At 38.6% G+C, this 22702-nt stretch overlaps 1 protein-coding gene across 4 annotated transcripts; it reads left to right on the top strand.

Annotated features, from left to right (window-relative positions):
- The first annotated feature begins 170 nt into the window (after positions 1 to 170).
- CUNH18orf63 (chromosome unknown C18orf63 homolog) lies at positions 171 to 20884 on the top strand. 4 transcript variants are annotated; one of them, XM_071456390.1, is made up of 15 exons: positions 171 to 2489; positions 3494 to 3663; positions 4315 to 4393; positions 5812 to 5868; positions 7177 to 7288; positions 7857 to 7898; positions 8855 to 8931; positions 10295 to 10404; positions 11041 to 11137; positions 11235 to 11320; positions 11881 to 12064; positions 13477 to 14553; positions 15548 to 15664; positions 17219 to 17306; positions 20146 to 20884. In XM_071456390.1, exons 1-14 carry the CDS (start codon positions 2472 to 2474, stop codon positions 17273 to 17275), a joined length of 2283 nt encoding a protein of 760 aa, XP_071312491.1. In that variant the 5' UTR covers positions 171 to 2471; the 3' UTR covers positions 17276 to 17306; positions 20146 to 20884. The 4 variants fall into 4 exon arrangements, with proteins under 4 accessions (XP_071312491.1, XP_071312481.1, XP_071312463.1 ...); XM_071456380.1 differs by lacking the exons at positions 11235 to 11320; positions 11881 to 12064 and having other exon boundaries at positions 171 to 1396; XM_071456362.1 differs by lacking the exons at positions 11235 to 11320; positions 11881 to 12064.
- The last annotated feature ends 1818 nt before the right edge of the window (positions 20885 to 22702 follow it).

Raw genomic sequence — 22702 nt, 5'->3', positions numbered from 1 at the left:
CGTGGTGCCCCGCCTTCTCCCGCCTCCCCGCCGTCCCACGTGACCGGCCGGTGGCGGGCGGGGCGGGGCGGGGCGGGGCGGGGCGGGGCGGGGGCGGTGCCGGGTCAGCCCCGCTGGCCGCCGTCGGGGCTCCGCCGGTGCCGGGCGCTGCAGTCGCAGCTTCTCTGCTGTCCACTTCCTGGGGGGCTCACCCCAGCGTTCGCCGCCTTTTGCAGCGGCGAGCTGCGGGGCTGCCAGTGTGCGCTGCGACGAGCTAATCGCCGACTTGCAATGTAGAACCGCATTGAAATAGTTTAGGTTGGAAGGGACCTTCTCGGTCATCTAGTTCCTATTCCCTGATATGGGCACCACTCGACGACATTGTTCAGAGTCCGATCCAGCCTGGCCTTGAACACTTCCAGTACAAGAAAGATAAGGAACTGCTGGAGAGTGTACTCCTAAAGATGTTTAGGAGTCTACAGCACTTCTTATGGGAAGAGACACAGGGAGCTGTCAGACTCTTTTCAGTGAGACAGGACGAGGAGCAATGGCCGTAAACTAAAAAACAAGAAGTTTCACCTTAACGTCAAGACGTTTACATTGAGAGTGGCAGAAATGGGCCGGTCGGGGCTGCCCGGGGAGGTCGTGGAGTCCCTCTCTTTGGAGACATTCAAAACAGACCTGGACGTGTTCCTGTGAAGCCTGCTCCAGGTGACCCTGCCTTGCAGGGGAGTTGGACTAGATGATCTCCAGAGGTGCCTTCCAACCATAAGAATCTGTGATTCAGGCTCCCCGGGCAGCCTGTTCCAGTGCCTCAGCACCCTCTCAGTAAAGATTTTTTTCCCTAACATCTAAGCTGAATTATCCTGGTTCCGCTGTGGTAAAGCCGGCTGGCGCCCCGGCTCGGCCAAGAGCTGCCTGTGCCCGGCTAAAGCGCCTTTGCCATGGGCACACGTAGCGCCGGGCGCGGGCTGAGTTACACCCGGACACACCGGGGCTCTGCCGGGGCTCTGGCCGGCAGTCACAGCACCCGCCCGATCACCCTGCCCTCTCCTGCCGGTGTCCCAGCAGGCAGGGGCTGCCCGGGACGTCACACACCCTCGCTGATCCCGGCAGGCAGTAGTGCCCGAAGGCGGGAAGCGCCGCTTTTCCCGCGCAGCCCGTGAGGCGATCCCGGCGGGAGCGCCCCTGCCACAGGCGCTTCCTCACAGCTCCTCGAAACCTCCCGGCCGCCGCGCGAGTCCCTCGCCCCGCCTTGGGAGAGTTCGCTCCGCGGGGCTTGGAGCGAGGCTTCCCCGTGGCACTGCCCTGCTTCGCTGCCAGGTGGGCTGAGGGCACAGGGTGCAGTGCCTTCCCCTTCTCTCGGGGAGGCTCTGTCACCAATCCAGCATCCTCTTTCCCTGCAGTTTCGGCTGAGGTAAAATATGTTTCCTTTACTCTGGTCTCAGGTGTGTCCGATGGCTTTGTCTGTATTTCAGGCTCCATATCCCCATGTCACATCCATGCACAATTTGGGTGCCTCAGCAGCAATAGCCCCATGGACACACTCAGGCGTGATTATAGGCTGGATTTGTGGGGGGATTTTTTTTTTTCGTAGCATAAGACTTCCCCAGTGTGACCTGACACCCTTCCTGAGAGCTGGTGCTTAACTTCTGCACCCTGAGCCTGAGTGCAGGACAGCTTTGTATTTCATGGATTGTCACCACCATCTTCAGATCCTGCCTCAACTTTCAGTCAGCCTGACAGTAAGAGTAGCTACTCTCCCTCAGATTGGTGTTCTTCCCAGCTTTGATAAGGAGGTTCTTCATTCCGACTCCAGATTGTTACTGAACATTGCAAACAGCGCTGCCGAGCTCTGGGATTTCGTTGCCTGTTCAGACAGAAAAGACAGGGATAGCCGCTCCCTGACTGATGCTCCATTCAGCTTAGCAGGAGCTCAGGTTTCAAGTTCACGTGCTGTGATTATTGGCACGTAAAGGTCCCATTTCTCCCACACACGTACAGTCCCCTCGAACCGAGGGCGGTTGTGCTCATTTCCCATGATTTATAACCAGTAGCTCTTTCTTAACTGGCAGCTCTGTGTTAACTGCTGCTTTTCTCTTTATCCTCTCCCCTGAAGGGAGAAGTCTTTTGCAAGCACTCTGTCCCATTAGCTTTTAAGATATCTGAGAAGATTTAACTTAGGCTTAATACAGCAAATTGTTCCCACGGGGGAGTTATCCTCAAGCAGCAAGCAGGGCACTGGAACATTGCAGCATGGGTTTTACAACATCTCTGCCACAAAAATCCCCAATAAACATTATGAAAGCCTCGGACTCAGACTTTCCTTTCCATGGTTGCAAAAAGACAAGATTTTTTTCTCTCTCTCTTTTTTTTTTTTTTTAATTGAACTTTCCCTTGAGGTGTACCTTTTGGAATTCTCTGATGAAGTGATAGTCTTGGCTGGCATTTTAAAAAAACCCTGCTTTTCGTGACTGCTGAAAAACATTGAAATGTGTTTTCCTTTAAGGGTAAGAAATAAGAAAGCATTATTTTCTTTTAAATGACAGTTATAAAACACTCACCTTGTGATTTTTCTTGGATATGACGGAGGTTAATCTGTTTAAAGTGTTACACTGTAGAAGGCAAAGGAAAATCATAATAGCAAAGTTATCTTTGACATTGTTCCTCAAAATATGATTCCAGTTCATAATTGTTTTATCAGAATTTACAAAATTGCTTTTCAGTTGAATACCTGGTGAGTTCACAAAATTTAGGATCAAAATATTTATTGCTGTCCTCACTGTGCCAGTGAGATCATTTCCTAAAATTGTTTTAGGGTTTGGAGAAGGGGGAAATATAAATATACTATAAAAACCAGCTTTTAATATAAAAACCAGCTTTTTCTGGTGTGCAGTGTTTGTTCCTGGCTTTCTAACTACCTGTCTTTCTTTGAAAGACTTTGATTGAAAAAGGTGATACAGTTAAAGGGTGTATTTTTCTTCAAGTAATGAAATGTTAGATTTTTTTTTTGTCATGAATGTTCTACCTCATTACACTGAGCCCGGCCTGTGCTGCAGGGCAAAGGAGCACACCACAGGCACTCAACAAGATGGGTAATATGAATTAATGTTATTCCTATTCACATGTAATTTGTTAGTACTGCATCAAATAATCATAGTCTTAGTCTGAAATTCTGATTCTTTGGGTTCTTTTTGGTGGTTTTTAGGAAGTTCCAAAAATGACAGAGTTCCATTGCATGTCCTCAGCTAGTATGGAAAGGATCATACATGTACTCTGTATTCTTTTGTCCTTTTATTATTTTGAATATTTTGGCTCTTGCAAATAATTATTTTTTCAAGTATAATGCCTTACATATACAAAAAGGATATTCAGCTGTTTTAGTTGACCAATTTATATTTTCTCTATATTCTTAATCAAAAGAGAATTGATTACTCATTTACCTGATAACATATAAAGTTCTGTAAACAAACACCTGCCTTACAAAAATTATTTTTTTTTTTTTTATTTTAAGACCCAAGTGCTGCTTGGGGGCAATCAGCAACATACCATGAATAGCACCAGACACCGGCCTCTGTTCTTTGTCAGTCTGCCTGAGCTGCAAAAACTCTGTGCTGCTACAGTAACACTGAGTTCTCAGATACCAGAAACTGAGACAAGGAGTACACAGATAAAGACTTGCAGGTAAAGAGTTTTGAGGGCTATTTTTTCCAGAAGCTGCTAGTGGTTGTTATTCAAATATTTTATTAGCCGTACTAGAATTTACTGTAATAAAATCAGCAAAATTCTTATCACTGGCAAACAGTACAGTTTTGTACTGGAAAAAAAATAGCTTTTTTTTTTTTTTCTTGGGCAGGGGACTTGCTTTATATTGGGGAACAAAACCAAAATTTCTATTATGTTTTAAATTTCACAGGCTAAAACTAAAGAATATGCATACTTCAAATTAATAAATGGTTAAAATGAATCTGTGTTTACCTGCAAAGCTGGGATGCTTCATGTAGTTGTGACTAAGTGAAAAGACTATTTGGAAAGCAGATGTAAGGCTCCTTAGCATTCACCAAGCATTATGTTATTCCCTTTAAAAGAAAAGAGGAGAAATGAGAAATTCTGCCAAAAGGAACACTTTTGGAGAGCTCCATTTGTGTGCCAAAGCCCTTTAATCTTTATCTTAGACCATTGTGGGTCATCTAGAGCAAGTAACTTGGACTAATCCAATTTATTGTACTGAACCAATGGAAACTGATTAAAAGTGGAACGTATTCTGTTTACAAGAGAAAATAAATTTAAGCAGAGAAAATAATATTTTTAATTTCTTTCTCACCTCTTTCATAGACAATTATTATTCCTGTACCAAGAGATCCTTTCTGCACCTGTTATGGGGACACTGAATCAAATTTCAGTTGTGATGGCGGTCAGTATCACTGTGTAAATAAGTATCTGTAGTTACAGACTGCTCTGCAGGTGAGCAGAGTGCACATCACTCAAAAGAGAGAAGCAGCACTATGTTTTATTGAGGTAAAATAATAATTTGACAGAGTGTGATGGGTGTGGTGGAATTTAGCAAAGTTTTAACAGTGTTTTGACAAGGTTCAGGAAGTTTGATGCCAAGGTTTACCTTAATAATGACACATGGAGGAGCCATGAAAAGGAAAACTGAGTTAGAATGACTCATAGAGAGACCGGAGGTGCAAAGGGTAAAGAGGGCCCTCGTGTGGAGACATGAGGTTCAGAGTGGATCCCTTTTTGGAATTCCTTTTTGGAGCCTATGTGTGGCTGTACCCAATCTTTGTCTCAGAGTTGGTCAGCAGTTCATGCCTAATGGGATTATCCCTACAATGTTTATAGTATCTGAACATCTGCATGGATTAGTAATTCTTCATAGCATGAATTCAGCATGCTTTCAGTCACTTACTGCAGGTCGCAGGTAAGGGGTCTCTTGACGTTTTGTAAGGAAGGTTCTCTTAATTTCCAGTATGGAATCTCTAAACTTGAGAGGAGTCCCTGCTCAAACCTGCCATGCAGGCCAGCTGTCGTACAGTCTGGCATTCAGGAAGTGCTCAGATTGAGCCTATCCTGATTTTAATATTTAAAGAGTGAAGTAATTGGATCCTAATCAATAGTATAGGTGAGACAGGTGTCTCTGATTTAGTGCTGATAGCTCTCTCTGTACTTTGGTTATCTTGTACTTTCGGGTTTCAAAAACACCTTTTGAAATATTTTTCAAGACACCTTCACTCCCCTGTAGATGAGCCAGGGACTTTCCAGCTTGCAAGTTCATCCCAAGGACGTGAGCTTGTTGCTTCTTGGTCAGTCAGCACCAAAGTATGGCTAGGGGTCGATTGTATTTGTCACACATGCATGTTATGTTTCTCTAAGAAGTGTTTTGTTTGAGGATCAAGGATAAGGCAAAATATTTCATTTAAAACAGACTTCTTTCTTTGTTCATTAGTGGTGTAGGACAGCTTAAGTCCTTTCTTTTTTTGATGAAATGGCCTTTTCAGATGGCAAACCAGTCTGTGGGATGAAATGGACTCAATTGGTAAGGTACTACCCAGTTCACACGGAGAGAAGCAGGTGCAGAGTTCTGCAGCTTTGTTTTGGGCAGTCTTTGGCTCACCTGTCTTGCTTATGACTGTATCTTTAGCTAGAAATGATATGACATTATGACAAATGCCTGAGCTTATTTTAGTTTTCTCCTTTAAAACACAGGATAAAGTGTTTGCTAACTATTCCCTTGCATGATTTTCAAAGGCAAAGTCACTGTTGTACCAGAATTTAAATTATGCTTAATGCCAAACCCTTGATTTATTTTTTTATTGTTACTTCTAGCTACCATTTTATGAATCAGGAATATGTCAAGCCTATGCAGAGAGACACGGAGCTACTGTAAGTGCTGAAATATGACACAGTTCTCTAGGCTGTTACACTTGTCTGCAATTGCTGTTGCCAGAGATGAGTATTTTTCATAGGCCCTGCAGTTTGCACTACAGAGGCCCAGTTTCAGGGTTACTAAGACAAAATGTGTCCTATGAATGGGGGCATGGTGAATATACTTCATCAGACTGAATGGCTTTTAGAAGTTTGTGAGCAATACCTCTAGATTTCTCTGCTGCAGTGGCATCCTGCTCCTGCTCAGAGGCACTGGGGACTGACCTCGAGACAATCTTTGGGCCACAGACCTGCATCTCTCCTGCTGGTGTCATGCCCTTCATCCAGTGGGAATGTTCAGGCAGCTGAACTGTCTCCCCACTCACCTTTGGGTTTACCCAGCCTGCACAGGACAGTCTCAGAGAAACAAAACAAAAGCATAGAGAAGAAATGGAACCCCTGAGCTTAACAGCCGATATATTTTTAGACCATTATGCTTATGATTTGCAATCTTTTAGTATGCAACATCTATGGGGTTTATGAATGTTCGTGTGGATGCACTAAAATTGGTGAGTCAGAAGACTGATTGTAATCAAAGCCAGTAGCTCTCATAATTCATTTGTACAATCAGCTGGGTGTATCTTCATTTGTTCCAAGAAGTGCAAATGCATATGCAGATTAGTAAGATATACACTGTTCAAATATGCTTACCTTACAGAACTGCTTTATGTTGATATGTGCAGGTGATCTGTCATTGTTAGGTTTCTCAACACCAAACAGTTCCTTGCAAGATTCTTTAGAAACATCCCTCTGGAGGTGTATTACTTAACTCTTTTTAGCCTGCTGTAGTTAGTTTCTTGCCTAATGCTGATGGTCAAGAGAAAGCTCTTCAGGACAGGCAGGGAAGTTGAGCTGTTGGGTGAGCAAAGCTGCATTTATCTACTGTGATTGCCAGAAAATGTCCTGGTCTTGACTCTGACAGCAGAGGTAATGTCAGCTTTGGATGTTGTGCCTATTGCCTGGAGGGAGTTGCATATCTAGTAAAGTACTCCAGAGGGTTCAATTAATCTTTTCCCAGGTCTATTATCAGCCCTGTGAAAGCATTCTAGGAACTGTTGTGCACCTCATGTTAATGGCGCATGAAATCCAATACATCAAATACTGTGCTACCTTCCTCTTGAAGCAAGCTAAGCATGTGTGGCACTTACTAGGATTTGGCTCCAAGATGAAGTAGCAGTATATTTGCTTAAATTTTGACTGAGGCCTTTAAAAATTTTTGTTAAATTATTAAAAATGTTTGTTTCTTTTTGTCACTGTTGTTATTAGCTGGAAGCGCCACAAACAGTTACTCCAGCCCTTCTCCAAACCTGTCTCTCCTACACACTTACAGCCAGGCTTGCACCCAGATGGAACAAGGCTGGTCATCTCTTGGTGCAAGGTATTTGACTCACTTGGGTCAGGGATTGAGCATTTAGTTTTTGGTTCTTTATTGTAGCATTTATTTTCCATCATTTAAATTCCATAATTATTTCATTCATTATAATAAATTGTTTCATTCCTTTATCCTATTACCTTTTTTCTTTATTTGCACTTTTATTGTTTTTTTATCCAAGTTGAATGACACAAGTTAATGTTGGGCATTCCATGAATGGACATTCCATTCACCTTTTCATTTCCTTCCTTATCTTTGTAATAGATCAAATAATTATGTCAACTGAATGCAGTGTACCAGATGAAACCAAATATTGTTGGAAGCAGAGGGTTAAGAGGAAAAAGTGATGTATAGATTGCTGCCCACTAATATACCTTTACATATCTCTTTTTCTTATAGATGTTAATGAATCAGTGAAGTTAATTGATATAGGGGATTTTATCTCCTTAAAAGGAACACACTTTCAGCATTTGTGATAGACACAAATAAAACTGTGTGATTTCTCCTTTTTTTTCACATAAAGACTTCAGACATATGGTTTAGAAAATAATGTCTGTCTATTCTATTTATTAAGGGAAAGACTTTTTGTCTCAATCAGGAAGGCAAAATGCTGTTGGTAAGTACAATATTCTGTTAATGGTAAAGTTGAGAGAGCAAGGTAAAGTTAAGCACTTTCCTACTGCCACAATCTTGGTATTACCAGCACAGGGTCTTTGGTTTTCATTCTGAAATAACTTCTGTCAAAACACTCTTGGTGGCAGGTAATGTTCTGTCTGTAATAGTTGTCAGCTCAACTGAACCTTTGAAAAATTACTCACAAAGATAATTTTCATAGTATTAATCTACAGCCATAGACTGACATTTGTAATTTAAAAGTTATAATTATTGCAGTTAAATATTGCACTTGCCTTAAATTATGAGTCTTGCAAGTGGTATGAAAGTTCCACAATAATAGATAGGAAAATGGGGTATGGTGACTGTCCAGTATGTACTGTTTGCTGCTCACAAAAATGAAATCACAAAGCATGCTGGTTAGCTATTGCAAAAATTAAAAAGTAGTACTTTTATTCCAGTATAAAAGTTAAAGATTACATTTGGTGATATTGGAGCCTAAGTCAGTAGCAGAGATATGTGTTGAAAAACTTGTAGCTGAGTGAAAGTTCTAGAGGTGTGTCTGTAAATGCTTGCCTTGCTCATTTAATCTTTGCTATTGACAGCTCCTGGATGGAAAATACTGTGCTGAATGACTCAGTGCAGCAAATGGTTATATGAACTACATTTGCTTTGTAAATGGGTGTTTGTTTGTCAAGGTTATGAGGATCAAGCACACAGTTGCACAGCCAGACTTGAGTTTCTGAGTTACTGTATGACACTAATTCATTATTATTTTTATTTTTCACACTTAAAATGCACCTAATTCAATTTCCGTGCTGAGAAAGTCTAGCCTTTTGATTTTCAAACACAGCATTTTGACTAACAATTATCTTAAATAAATATTTGGGTTAGCTTTCTGCCTAAGAGATGAGCTGTAATTCAAAACAGGCATTGTGCTTTTTTTTTTTTTTAATTTAGTTATAGACCTCAATGTGTCAGAAAGACAGCTTTGCATCAGTGTGGAGCCTTGCTCAATTCGGCTGCCACCCCCCGAGGTATAAGCCAGTTATAGTTTCTGTGACTGTGTTTGTTTTATTAATCTTAATCTTCTTTTCTGTTAGGTGTCTTCCAGTTAGCATGATGGGGATAGAAGTGCTTATTTCTGATTGCATTGAGACATTAACCATATTCATTGACTATCTACACAGTAAAACAGTCAATATAACATCCATATTGTATCTGTATTGATGCATTCTAGCAAGCGTTGTAAAACAGATTCAAGGCTAGGAGAGCTTTCCAAAAAGCTAACAGAATATAGCAGTGAAGTGTCATTGTGACTCTAGATTTCCTTTTAGCAGTGTTTTCTAGAAAGCTTTCAGTCACACTGTTGTACACAGACACTTTTGAGTAACAGCAGAGCAACTGCAGGTGAGTTGTCAGCACCATGTTCAAGGTCCCTTTATATGGTTATTATGGAATCTGCTTAATTTCTATGCAGCTTCCAAAATTTTGGAGCAGCCAGGACTATGCTGCTTGTAAGTTTAATTTATACATTGTTCAAGAAATCATGGTTGAGGTTGAAAACTTGTTATCCTTTTTGACAGCCATGCCACCTGTGGTGAGTATATCCATATGTGCATGGTGTATTTGTCAGGCTTGCTGTTTTTTTCTAAAATAAATATTTCTGATCCAAGCTCTTTTTTTGTTGAAATAGAAGAATATAGTTTCTTCTGCGACTGGCTTGAGACATCATAAATATTAAAGCTATCTCTAAGAAGCCAGTTCCCAAATTATATAGGCCAGTGATGGAAAAGATCATGATATGTCTTTATTACCAGTTTGATCCTTTCAATACTTTTGTAAAACAGAAATGGCCAGATTCTCTTCTCAGTGAATAAATGCAAACCCTCATAGATAATAGAAAGATAAAATGTTTCTGAAATTTCTGTCTTTGATTGTTCCATGACAGTCAAATTCTGACATTGTGAAAAAATGTGGTGTTTTTTGATTTCTCAGAGGATGAAACTGCATGTCCCATTAATTCTGTTCCTTGGACACTTGCACATGTTTAGGCAAAGTGACACACACAGTTACTAGAATGTCAAGCATAAGTATCTGATTTGAACTTTTTAAAAACATGCATTGAAGCTTGCAATAAACATACAAAAAAGTTTAAATCTCTCTGATTTCAATAAACTTTAAACCTTGTACTTGCATGGTTTGTAGTAGTGTAGGCTCTAACATAAGATAGCATGCAATTTGATGATGGGAATGCCTTCTGAAATAATCAGCCTGTGAGAGCTGATGAATAATAATATATCAAGTTTCAGTGTATTGTGATACACAACTATTTTTGAAAATTTTAAATTTGTACTGCTGTAGAATTATTTGCAAATAAATTCTCTTTTCTGTTTTAAGCTGGGAGATTTTGATATTTCAGCAAACATCATAAAGCTGTTTGACAGCAATGAAAACACAGTTATTCAGCAACATTCCATATTAAGTAACTGGTGCTATGTTTTGCCAAGGTAGGAATCTGTTGATATTTCAGCAGAAATAAACATTTCTCAGAATGTTTGCCCTACAAATTGTGAATTTGATGCTAGTGATAAGAACACTTCTGTTTTACAGTCTGTTTTAAAGTCAGGAATTTGTTGCTTTTATTATCTCATTCTTATGGAAAATAAGAAAAATTAATCAACAAATCATAAATTACACAGTTAAATACTATTTTAATTTTACTAATCTTTGGCTGCTTTTATGGTAAGCAAGAGCATCATTTTTTCTGAAATACAATTTTAGCAGAAAGTCAATTTAAAGAAAAAGTGTTTCCATCTTTGCAATGAACTACCTCTATTTTTACCTAAGATTTTTCATCATTAAATAAAAGAGAAGTAATGATGATATTTGCTTTTGTTCTGCATTCACTGCTAGCGAGTGTTGAAGAGAAATGTCACTTGTAATTGTCACTTTATTCTTTACCATATTTCAGGAAATATTGCTTTTGTTATGTCATAAACTTATGAGCTAAAGGTATTAGTCCTCAAAACATAATCTCTAAGTACTTTGCCAAAAATAAGATTTTTTTCTCCCCAAAAGGCCAGTATACTTTAAACTGGATTTTATGACACCCTTTCTAATATCCCTTCTTTACCTGTGCACAGCATGAAAATGGGTCAGATCATAAACATCAGCCACATAATTCCTCCAGAATCTCCTTTCCGTTCGTATAAGGATTTTCAGATGCACTGGAAGAGTCTGGTAAGAAACACACACACTGCTTTCATTTTTCCCTCCCTTTTTTGTTTGCCTATTGAGTTTGTCCTTGTAATACCTGTTTTTATTTGGTTTATCTAAGTATGGATATATTCTTCCTGAGGATCTTGAAGAGACAAAAACATACTTGAGTGTTTACTTCAAACCAATAGGGGAAAGGTTCTTCACGTATCCTTTCATAATATATTTGTCACATTTCCTCTCCTACACTTCTAGCAAAGCTCTGCTTTTCATTTTTGAGTGTGCCACATTTCCTTCTTTCATAATTTCACAGTAGTCAGTAGAGAAGTGTTTTAATAGGCAAATTGAAAAAAAATATCTCTGTCCCAGTATTGAATAATAGGAAGTCAAATAGAACAATTTGCTTCATGGCTTCCATAAATGTGATAATGCCACTTTAAATGTGATGTAAAAGGGCGTGGTGTAAAAGAAAGTCAAATTGTGTAAAAATGTGACCAACAAAAATTGCTTTTAAAGATATTTTTCCTGCCAGGAAACACTAGACTAAGGGTTAGTTATATTGAGTAATCTTTGCTGTTATAGGTTAGTGTGGTATAATTGTGCTGGAGTCCTGTAACTTTATAAACGTCAGGCCCATAAGAAATTAAGTGCTTTTCTCGCCATTTTAAAAAACATTTAGGCAAACTCATGTTTTCTTCTCAACAAAGATGATTAATAATTATAGAAATGTAAAGAAACTTGTTATGTATTCCTGAACACTTACTCAGGTACCCTTTAAGTTGCATCCGAAGTCAGCCAGTGCAGTACTTCCCCAGAACAGATGCAGAAGGTGTAGTGAACTCTTTTCTTTGTGACATGAAGAGCAATTTTTCACAGCTGTGTGGATTTCCAGTAAAGATGACAAGTAAAGCACTTTATGCTAAAAAGGAACTCTCCAGGGCTTCAGTGCATGTAAGGCTTTCTTTCTAAACATACTAATGGCACATACTTTTTCATTGTATGAAGTGGGCTTTATCATATTCAGAGCACAGTAAGAGCATATAACTATACTTTTCACAACAAACTATCAATCCTGTAACTTTTAATTATCATGTAAGTAAAAGCTACAGTATTTGCCATTGTAAAGTTGTTACTAACATAAATACATTTTAAAAATGGACTTGGTGTTAATTAGTTGCTATCAGTGTTTGCAATTCTGTAGATTTTTTTTTTTACATTTCGGTATCCAGACCTTTCTCAAATCTCTTCCATAATAATAAAAACAAGAGTAACGACAACAATAGTAACAGTAACATTATTACAATTCTTACTGTTACAAGAGCATGTAATGATAGGACAAGGAGAGATGGCTTTAAACTCACAGAGGGTAGATTTAGATTAAATATAGGAAGAAATTTTTGCAGTGAGGAGGGTGAGGCACTGGAACAGGTTGCCCAAAGATGTGGATTCTCCACCTCTGGAAATGTTCGAGGCCATGCTGGATGGGGCTTTGAGCAACCTGGTCTGGTCAAAGTTATCTATGCCCATGGCAGTGGGGCTGGAACTGGATGATCTGTTAGGTCCCTTCCAACCCAAACTACTCATGATTCTATTATTATTATCACTAGCAGTAGTAGTAATATTAAAATTTATTTAAAAATAAAAAGAGGACTGTGGACATAAGCATTTTAAAACACTCAAGCTGTAAAGTTTACTCCATGTCTGGTGATGGAAAGGAGGCAAGTAATCAAAACTCCTATATAATTTGAGGTTGTGATGAGGCTAAGGCTCAAATTTCTTTGGTAGTAGTGTGTTAAAGAAGAAATGAAGTAATTAATTCTGAACAAATAATAGTGACAGAAGTTGCAGAGGTTCCAAAATACTATAATCCTCTTTCAGAAAGCAGTTTCTGTTTACGTCTCTCCAGTGATCAAAGCTAGAATGGGTCCTCTGTGTCATCTGCAGTTTTTATAGACATCCAAACTGTCTTTTGCTCAGAATACAGGTGCTCTTAGAAGTCTTAAGAGATGAGGAGCCCTGTCAGTCAAACCCTCTGCAGAACCCCTCAAAAGGGGTAGACATTATCCAGCTGGAAAGCACTAAACCAAGATAATTACTGTAATTTAAGTCTTTCCTTCTGAGGAATATGATATTCTAGCATGGTTTGTAAACAAAGAATTCGGGGAGGATAAAAACAAAACCCTTAATTTATAGTGACAGCTAAATATTGTTTTAAAAGATAGTAATTCTGATCCAAACCACAAAATTGTATTCTTATATATTGTGATGTGTATTAGGTTGATGCCATATAACAATGCATTAGGTGGCACTATCAGACCGTTAAACCCAGTTTATTCAATTTAGCAGTTCTTGATGTGTTGCAGGAAATAAAACCTAAGCATACGAAATTGGACGGTGAGATGGTTTGTGTAGTATCTCTAACGCAGGCTCCTCCAAGAAAACCCACTTTGCCTGGAATTCCTTCATCGTGCAGTACGGAAAACAGCCACTGGATGGAGCGTTTGATCAAAGAGCCAGGAGCACAGAGTTTTTCGAGTAGCAGTGAGAGTCCAGGAGGGGTTAGCATTGAAGCAACAGAGAAATCACTGAGCAATAAGCAAATACCAGGCGTACCAGAGTTACCTTCTGCAAAATCTTTAGGAACACCTGTAAATTCAGCCTTTGAATCCACACTCCCAAAAGTCAGCAAAATTATACCAATTTTCAAAGGAAAGTTGATGCAAATGAATGGAAAGATCACAAATCAAACAGATAGGAAGAAAAAGGAAAGTGCTGAAAGGCATTCACCAATGAAAAGTGTGGGTGTTTCGTCTTCTATGCTGTCTGTGCACAAATCCAGCATAATTCAGGTTTTCAAACACATTCAAAATATACCAGTCAAAACTCCTACTGACAGCAGCATGCTTCAGGTAAAGAACATGAAGACACACACAAAACATGGTGCACCCATATTCCAATGGAAAACCCAGTCTAGTGGACAAATGGCTAATTCTGATTTTTCTGAAAACTCAGCTTCAGGTGGGAGTCCAAGTGAAGTCAATCACAAAAAGACAAATTCTCCATTCTTTCTTAAGAATGTTGGGCCAGTGCTTCAGAAATCAAACACCAGTCCATGTCTGAATACACGTGAATCTTCTATTTCAAATGCAAGAAAGGGGAAAAAGTTTACAAGTCAAAATACTGCTCAATTTCTTGAGAAACAACACCAGTCAACAGAAATGCGTTTGCAGATTTGTAAATTAGACAGTGAAATGACAAATTCCAGTTTGTCACTGCAACAAACAAAGAGATCAAATAAAGGAGCTGGGTTAAATATTCATGAATCTGTCTTCAAAGATACAGTGTGCATGGCCAAAAGTGAAGAAAACAAAGCAGCGTGCCACTCTAAGGACTGTACTGCTGAGACAACCAGTCACCATTCCAAACCTAACTTTGAACAGGTAGAGTAAAGAGCAGGGCTCATTCTCACTGCTTCTCACAAATTCAAAAACAATGTTAAGCAATAAAGAGCATGACTTTCATCATGTTCTACCATCATTCTCAATATAGTTTTCTAAAATTCTACCATATAACTTAATGTTTTCAGCCACTGCTGCATTTGTTTTTTCTGAAAGGGAAGATGATTTACCGTGTATTGTGAAAGAAACACTTCTTTAATTTGAGACTTTTATGATGGGGTAATTAGTTTTCCTTTGTTTTAGACAGTTTATCCAGGTCTGTGTGAGGTTAACATGGTGACCTTTTTTTTGATATTCAGTCTCTCTCCACATAAAACCATATTAATGGAATAATTCCTTTCTCATGGATGGAATCTCAAACCTCATCAATTTTCTAGTGCTGACAGCAGTTGTGTGTAAGGCATTGTGCTACTAGACAGACATGGAAGTTTTGTAAATACAAGTTTAATTACAGTTTCACAAAAAGCACAAGTTGTAACAGGAAAAAAATCCCACTGGACATGAGGAAAATATCGTCAGTGTGAGAGCAACTAGTCAGCTACTAGAACAAGTTACAGAGGGAGGTTTTTGGGTTTGTTAGCCTTCCATATTCTCAGAACTTGACTGGATGGGACCCAAAACAAGGTGATCTGTCTTGGAAGTTAGCTCTATTTTGGGTAAAAGTTATGATTAGGTGACAGCTAGAAGTACTTTACCACCTTATTTTTCTGTGCTTCTCCCTGCATTTCAATTAAATAAATAGTTTAGCTGATTTTAGTGCAATTTTTATGAGGGTGATATTCCATATATTGGGTACACGGATGAAATGTCTTGGGCTTATCATGTTTTTCATCTATACAATGTAATTTGGTGGGTTATCTCAGCTTTGTGTGATGAGGGCACCTTTTGAAAAAGCAGGTAATTTCAGAAGTTAGAGATCTTGTTCAAAATGTTGTGGGGTGTTTTTCTAATGAAGGTATAAACTTTGTACTTTTAGATGTTTACAGGGAACAAGTATCTGACATGTGAAACACTGACCTCAAAACCAACTTTGCCAGTCAAGGAGAGCAACATGGAAGCATCTGTAAAGAAAAGTTGTGCCAGAAGAAGACAGGTAACCCCCCCTACACACACACAGACTCCTTAATCCTGTCCAGAAGGACGTGAATTAAGGGACAGAAAAGATATTTAAACATTTTTAGTATGTTCCAATTAAAATGGGCAGGCTAAGAAATCTTACTGACCTCTCTGGATGAAATTAACCTTAACCAGGATAAAAGTAACAGTAACCATCAGGTATGATACTGTCACTTGAAGAGTTCCTTTTAAATGCTTGTGTCCAACAAAAGATGCTACTGAAATGTTTAATCATGTTACTGTTTCTGAAGTAGATTTTCTCAAAGTCCTATACTGCCTAATATAACTCTGGGCATTCTCAGTGGCTCTGTGAGATTTTCATCTCAAGGGCCTGAATTTAGCAACATTCTGTAGAAATGACTTTTTGTTTTGTTATGCTTTTAAAGCCAAGTACAAGGCAATTCTGGACATTTTAGCTGTAATTAAAGGAACACAGCCTGTGCTATCCGTGCAGATCAGAAAAGGCCAGTGCAGCAACCCCAGGGGCCTGCTGCAGGAACACACACCCCAGAGCTGGAGCTGCTGCAGGGAAAAGAGGAGTCTGTGTGGGAAGCACCAGCCCAGCTGCTCTGAGCTGGCCCCACACAACTGCAGCTGGGAAAGGCCCTTCCACAGGGCCACAACTGAGTCAGTGCTTACAGGCCCAGCACTGCAGTGCTACAGCAGTAGAGTCACTCTCACAAAGAGAAGAAAACCAGCAACTAAAAATAGCTGTTTATAGGAATAACAACCCCAGGGGTCTGGGTATTGAGGGGAGACTTTCACCACAATACAAAATGGAGTCCTTTGCCTGCTGCTGGGAACGACTCAGACACACCAGGGCTTGTGAGCATGGAAAGCTTGTAACTGCTCTGGCAGCACTGTTGGAATGGGGAAGGGGCACTGCCCTGTCCGAGGCAGGAGTCACAAGTGCCCCGTGCATTCCTCACTCTCCAGGCAGGCTCTGAGTAGCACAGGTACCTGCCTGAGCCCTGCAAGATACTTCTGGGAAGTGTCAGGACACAGCAAGTTCTCACTGCCATGCTGCCACTGCAGTGCTGCCACTGCTGGACTCAAGAGAGGTGGATGCACAGTTCTCAGGAAATTTCATTGGTGTGTCAGGAATAGGAAAGAGACTTATCTGTTAATTGGCATTGGGATGGACTCTCTGGTGCTCATTAGGCTGATTCTTCCTGTCCCCAGATTAAAATATGATGGTGCTAACTGGGGACAATGGTAAACACATCTCTGAAGAATAAGCCTTTGTCATTACTGATCATCAGAAATGATAGCTGGTTTTGATAGTCATGGTTACCAGCATGTAAAGGGTATTTTCAAAGTAGCTGTGGTCCTAATTATTTAGCCATTGTACTTATAAACATACTTCAAATTATTTATATTGGAAAACAGAAACTTTTATTAATTACTTCTCACTCAACTAAGCATTTCACTCAGAAACAATTTTTTTTAGTTGAACTTTTAGCTTAGTATTGCTGCTTCATTTGCTTTATTGGCTTTTGCCCTTTTCTGTTTGTCTTGTTTTTGTAAGCAGAAAGAAGAAGGTTATTCAAAGTTAAAGAGAGCCAAAAGAAGTAAAACTTCTACTTAAGGTGTTCTGGAGCATTGAAAGAAAACTCTGGGTATGTTTATTAGACATTAAAATATTTTCTTTTATTAAAATAATATCACTATGTCTGTAATAGTCCCTGTGCTTTTGGCTCATGATGATATCAGCTGTCTACAAAAGAATCACTTTACTATAGAAATGGCTTCTAGAGCAAACTGATGAGGTAACTGAGGTAACTAAATTGCAAAGAATGCTAGCAAATTGTGCTTTTTTTTGTGAAACAAACAATGTTAAAAAAAGGCATTTTGTATTTACTAAAACTTAGAATTTGACATAAATTTGTGCCTTCAGTGGCTCATTTTTCTCTCAGACTAAAATAAGCCTGGTTTTTGGGCTTCAAAGTTTCCCTTGAATCTGAGTCGAAGTTAAAACCAAAAACTATTAAAGTGGAGCTGTGTATATTATTTGATATCATTACAAGAAATGTGGCTAAATGTTCTCGTGTTGCCGAGATCTAATCACAGGACAAAATTGTCTGTCATAAAAAGGGAATAAATTTAGTTCTGTGACAAGATATTTCAACCCACATTGTGGGTGGTTGTCAGTAATAGTCTTGCAGGATAAAACAAGTTTGTCCTTTGAGCATTCCTTTGAATATCAAGAATACTGCATTAAGACATAGTAAAAGAAGCTCACCAGGTTTAAGGACCGAATGCCTATCACAAGTTATCAGTAGTAAAAGGTACAGGAAAGAACAGCCAATACAGTTAACTGTTTCAGAGATAAATGGAAGTATATTTATTCAGATTAAAATATTGATGGAAGCAAGATGGTCACACAGACAGAACAGCACAAAAAATGTATATTATACAAAGCAAATAGAAAGACAGAGCAATAAAGCTGCAAAATATAAACTGTGCATCTTTTAACCTGGCTTTAGCTTCAATGGAAGTGATAACAGGTAGACAAATGTGCATTTTGTCTCAGAGATGCACTTCATGTCCTTCATTTCCTTATTGAGATATATTTCCTCCAGTGAACAAATATATCAGTTGTCTGCTTTTCCTAAAGAAAGTCTCTGGTATGGATGGAAGCTTTTCATCTCTGACCTTCACACTTTGGTATTCAGCATATTCCATCCCTGGGTTTAGCATTTAATCTCTCCTGCTTCAAGCCAGGCAGTTCAGGCATGGTCCTTCTTCAGAGGTGATCTGTTCTAGTGATCAGCACAGATATCCACAGCTCCAAAGTCTGTGGCTTTCACTGAGGATTGATGAGCAGAAGTGGTGTGTCTGTGAATGGTCAGAACTTTTTTTTTACTCTGATACTCTGATTTATTTTTGTTTATGAGTTAAATGCCACAGCATCAAGTTGATCATGGTAGATAATGCTTAAACCCCTGAGAGAAAACAGTGTTTTCCATACAGTCTTTAAAATATGATTTCCAAGAATCCCACTGGTAAGGGGTCTTCATTGGTGTTGATGATTTAAAAAGAAACCTAGAGCTAAAACAACTTCTGCTGTTGGACTCTTGCCTACAGTTTTGATTCTGAAAAGCTGTGCTCTAAATTCCTACATTATGTATTACTACACATGCATTCAGAGTGCATGTTTTCATTTGAACACTTGGGAATTACTTGGAGTTTTCCAATTTACTGTGGAGCAAGATTTATGTGTGAGAAGTCCTTACACTGGAATTCAGTGATGTAGTCAGCAGGAAGGACTTTGTTCTATAATTCATGAAAAAATCCCCCATTTTTTACAATTATCTTGCAAAAAGGGTTAGTTTTTATGACTCATGTGCCAAGTTGCACAGCCTCTTGACTTGTCCAGGAAATCACAGCATAATCCTAATTTTTTTCTTTGTTTTGTTAGAGTGTGTTAGTAAAGCAATGTGAGAGAAGTATTTAACATTTTAAGAAGCTGAACATTTGATTCTTATACTAACAGTCTCCATGCTTAGCTCTTTATTAATAAAAGTCACCCCATCATTTTCAAGGCCATAAACTACTGTGAAAGGGAAATTTGTTTTCAAAGACTAATCAGAAGAGCAGAGCTTCCAAAGCACAGCACATACTACTACAGAAAGATGTTTTTAAAGAAGCATTTGCAGCATTACAATTGTTGGTGGAAAAACAGACATATTAAAAATGTCAGCTCTGAAGCTTCCAAGCTTTTTCCACAGATCTGCAAAACTCTCCCTCTTGTTCTGCTCTTGTATTGCAGTGAGATACTACTGACCTTTGGTTTCAGTTGCCAAATTTCATTTAGCAAATGAGAAGATACAAATTCATCACAGACAATTACAATAACAGGATTTCACCTGAAAGTATTGGCTGCTATTATTGTTAGGATGTTGTGTGCATATAATAGTAAGGTAGGAGGTCCACACCATTGGAATTATATAAAAAGTTTTCAACAGCTTTGGGCTGAGATCTATTGGACTGTTTCTTCTAAAAAGTGCATCCCTCAAATCAACATTTAGGAATTTATCTTGTAATTTGAAGGCTATTCTACAGAAATTTCCACAAAGCTATCTTTCAAATGTTTTCTTCATGTGAAATTGTAGCTAAAATAATATCTTTCCTATGTAGTGAAAATACTTGTTTTCATTAAAAAAAGATTGTGAAAATGTTCAATCTTTCAATGAGAAAGCAATTTCTTTTATGATGGGGGAAAATATCCTAATCAAATCTAGTAGCAGAAATAACCTTTAGACTGTGTACATCAGTAGGTTGTTGGTACCTAAGTACCCAAAAAAGAATTGCTATTGTAATATTTTTTCTGTTATCCTCTCCATTTTCCATTTCTATGGGATTGATTCAGGTTAGTACTTAATTTATTGCATGGTTGACCATTTATAAATGCTAAGGAATGGTATCTTAAAGAGTCCATCTCTTACTTTCTTGTAGAGCTAAGAATGTGGTTTAGCTGCCTGACCTCAGCCAAAGGTTAAGGTGTGAATAGACTTCTGCAACAGAAGTTGCTTCTTCCAACACTGCAACTGACTGATATTTTGAGGGCTTTAAATTTAAAAAGCCAAGATCTAAGAGAAAGGATAAATATCCTTTGTACATATATGTGCATAATACCACATATTTATGATGGAGAGAATTCTTTCTTGTTCTGTGTAGAAATGCAGACATTTAATTTGAATGCCCTGAACCCAAACTTTGTAAACAGAATGCAAATATAGATGTGGGAATGCAGCAATATTTTTTCCTTCATATTAGCCGTAGAGTTCTTAGTTGTCTTGTGTTTTCTTCTATGATGTAGACTTTTTCTATGTTTTCCTCCATTCAGTTTCCCAAGATGTCAGTAACATACTTGAGAATCTCTGAATTTTGTGTATTTTGCTGTTTGTCATTGGTAGCTGGAAGAAAATTTGAGGGTTAAATACAGTCAAGTGAATCCATGTGTCATCAACTTCTTCAGACAGTTCAGGTTAATAAGCCTCTAATGCATTTGAAAATTTGACTAAATTGTTTAGTTTTTTAATCCCTTTTTGTATGTCCTGCTACTTGCTTACACAGTTAATCATTCTTCCAAATTATATTGTTGTTTCTAGTTGGGTTTTTAAAGATAAAATATTTAATTCTTTGTTACAGTGTCTGGGACAGTTTGACTCATCAATAAAACATTCCCAAATAAGTTTTCCTTGTCAAGTCAAATGATTGAAAAATAAACAATTTTATTCCTACAGAAGTCATTTAAAGGCTGAATTTGGCTCAAGCTTCATTATTTTTTGTTGTATTTCGTGATGACTTGTATTTGAAACTGCTCTGTAAAAGATTTTTTTTAAGTTTAATTGACAACCCCATTCTTCAGAAGTCCATAGAGATCCTGTAGTTGCTCTTTGAGTAACTTTATTGCTGTAAGTGTGACTTCAGTGACCTACTGAACTTGCAGATACCAATATATACACATATATAAGATTGTTGCCTCATAATCACTGCTGTGAAATTAATATTATTATGTTACCTGGAAAATAAGAATCAAATGCCACACTAGCTCCTAAACTCAAATCTTACAGAACTGTAGTTTAACACTTGTTTTTGACATACATTTGCAAATCCTTTTTTCTAAAGGGCTTGATACAATGGGACTTTATGCCCTTCATGCCCTTCATGAAACTTTTTTTTTTAAGTTTATTTTGCAATAGTTGTATTTCTCTTCACTTCATTTTTCCAAGCTGGATTTTGTCCTAGTACTGTGACAATATTTGTTTTGTTTTATTTTGTTTTGCTTTTTTTCTTGAATGGTGACTGTCAACATAGCTCTAATTTCATGGTGCCAGTGTTTAAAAGGAAGTGAGCTCTTCAGCAACATGTCATTTTCTCATACATAATACAAAAAAAAACCCCAAAACCAAAGCCAAACCAAGTCGAGACAAATAATAAAAGAAGTTAGTGCAATATGCTCAGCAAGAAATCAAAGTATATTTACCTTTTGTCTGGAAGCTGGTATACAAGGCTACTTTACAAATGCTATGGTTTAGTTACCTTTCATAGGTTTGAATATATGTAACTGATCTTTCTCCTGTCTTACAGAGAAAAGCCTGTAGATTAGTTGCATTTCTGCCATGCTATATAAACTAGGGCTTTGCCTGATCTGTTTCCTATTGTTGCTTTTAAAATGCTGCTGGTTGCCAACATTTGTCTTGTATTATCACAGAAGTAATTTTGCACTATTTTTGCCGTTTTAAATGTTGATGGCATTTTGTGTTATCTGTAATAAAACTGAAAATACAGAAAAATTTATTTACCTCAGCTCCAATGTGTTCCATTTAAATAAACTGTTGAGTTACTCATCTGTGCTAAATTGCCAGCTACTTCTGGGTTTAAGCTGTGGGGAAGAGCCCTGTTACTACACTCACCCACTCCTTGTAAATGCATGGGAAGGTGTTGATAGCAGGTGGAACCACACAGGGTGCAGGAGTGGTGGTGATGGAAATGCCACTTGTGGGAAGGAGGGATTAGTGCTGTGAGTGCCTTGGGAGGATTTGGTGGTGCTGAAGGGACCTTGCTGCTGCCTTACTCTTCACTGTTGGTGTGTAAGAGCCCACTTCAGTTTCTGTGTTTAATCAGCTCTCGCTAACTGGGCAGAACACCCTCACTTCTGGCAGGTGCCAGAACCTGTCAAAGCACAGGAATCCTCAACATCCTGGAGCTTCCACGTGTGATATCTGCAGGGTTGGTTTTTTAAGATTAAAGAAACAGACTATTCCACAGGTCCCAAAATATATAAATGTACATGGGAACAAATGAAAATGTAAAAGGTTAAAACAATTCCCAGGTGTGAGAAGCTGGTGAAGAGGCCTACTGGCAAAAATCATCACTTGCCCACTGGCATCTGATGGGTTTTATAGTGTTCTATAGCTTTGCCATCAGTTCTCAAATCACCTGATTCTATATCTAAGTCGATTCAGATTTACTTTTTCCAAAGGTTTCTTTGGCCTCTGAATTAGAA

The sequence above is a fragment of the Agelaius tricolor genome, unplaced genomic scaffold, assembly GCF_023055355.1.
Source record: "Agelaius tricolor isolate 1412-34295 unplaced genomic scaffold, bAgeTri1.0.p SCAF_2, whole genome shotgun sequence".
Classification (NCBI taxonomy): Eukaryota; Metazoa; Chordata; class Aves; order Passeriformes; family Icteridae; genus Agelaius; species Agelaius tricolor.
Note: the sequence above shows the minus strand (reverse complement) of the source record. Positions and strands in the feature narration are given on the sequence as shown.

What these genes read in the sequence shown, in the direction of transcription:
- CUNH18orf63 (XM_071456390.1), top strand. An exon ending in AGGAAGGCAAAATGCTGTTG is followed by an intron (nt 7,899 to 8,854) that starts GTAAGTACAATA and finishes TTTTTAATTTAG; the next exon opens with TTATAGACCTCAATGTGTCA. An exon ending in CCAAACCTAACTTTGAACAG is followed by an intron (nt 14,554 to 15,547) that starts GTAGAGTAAAGA and finishes TTGTACTTTTAG; the next exon opens with ATGTTTACAGGGAACAAGTA.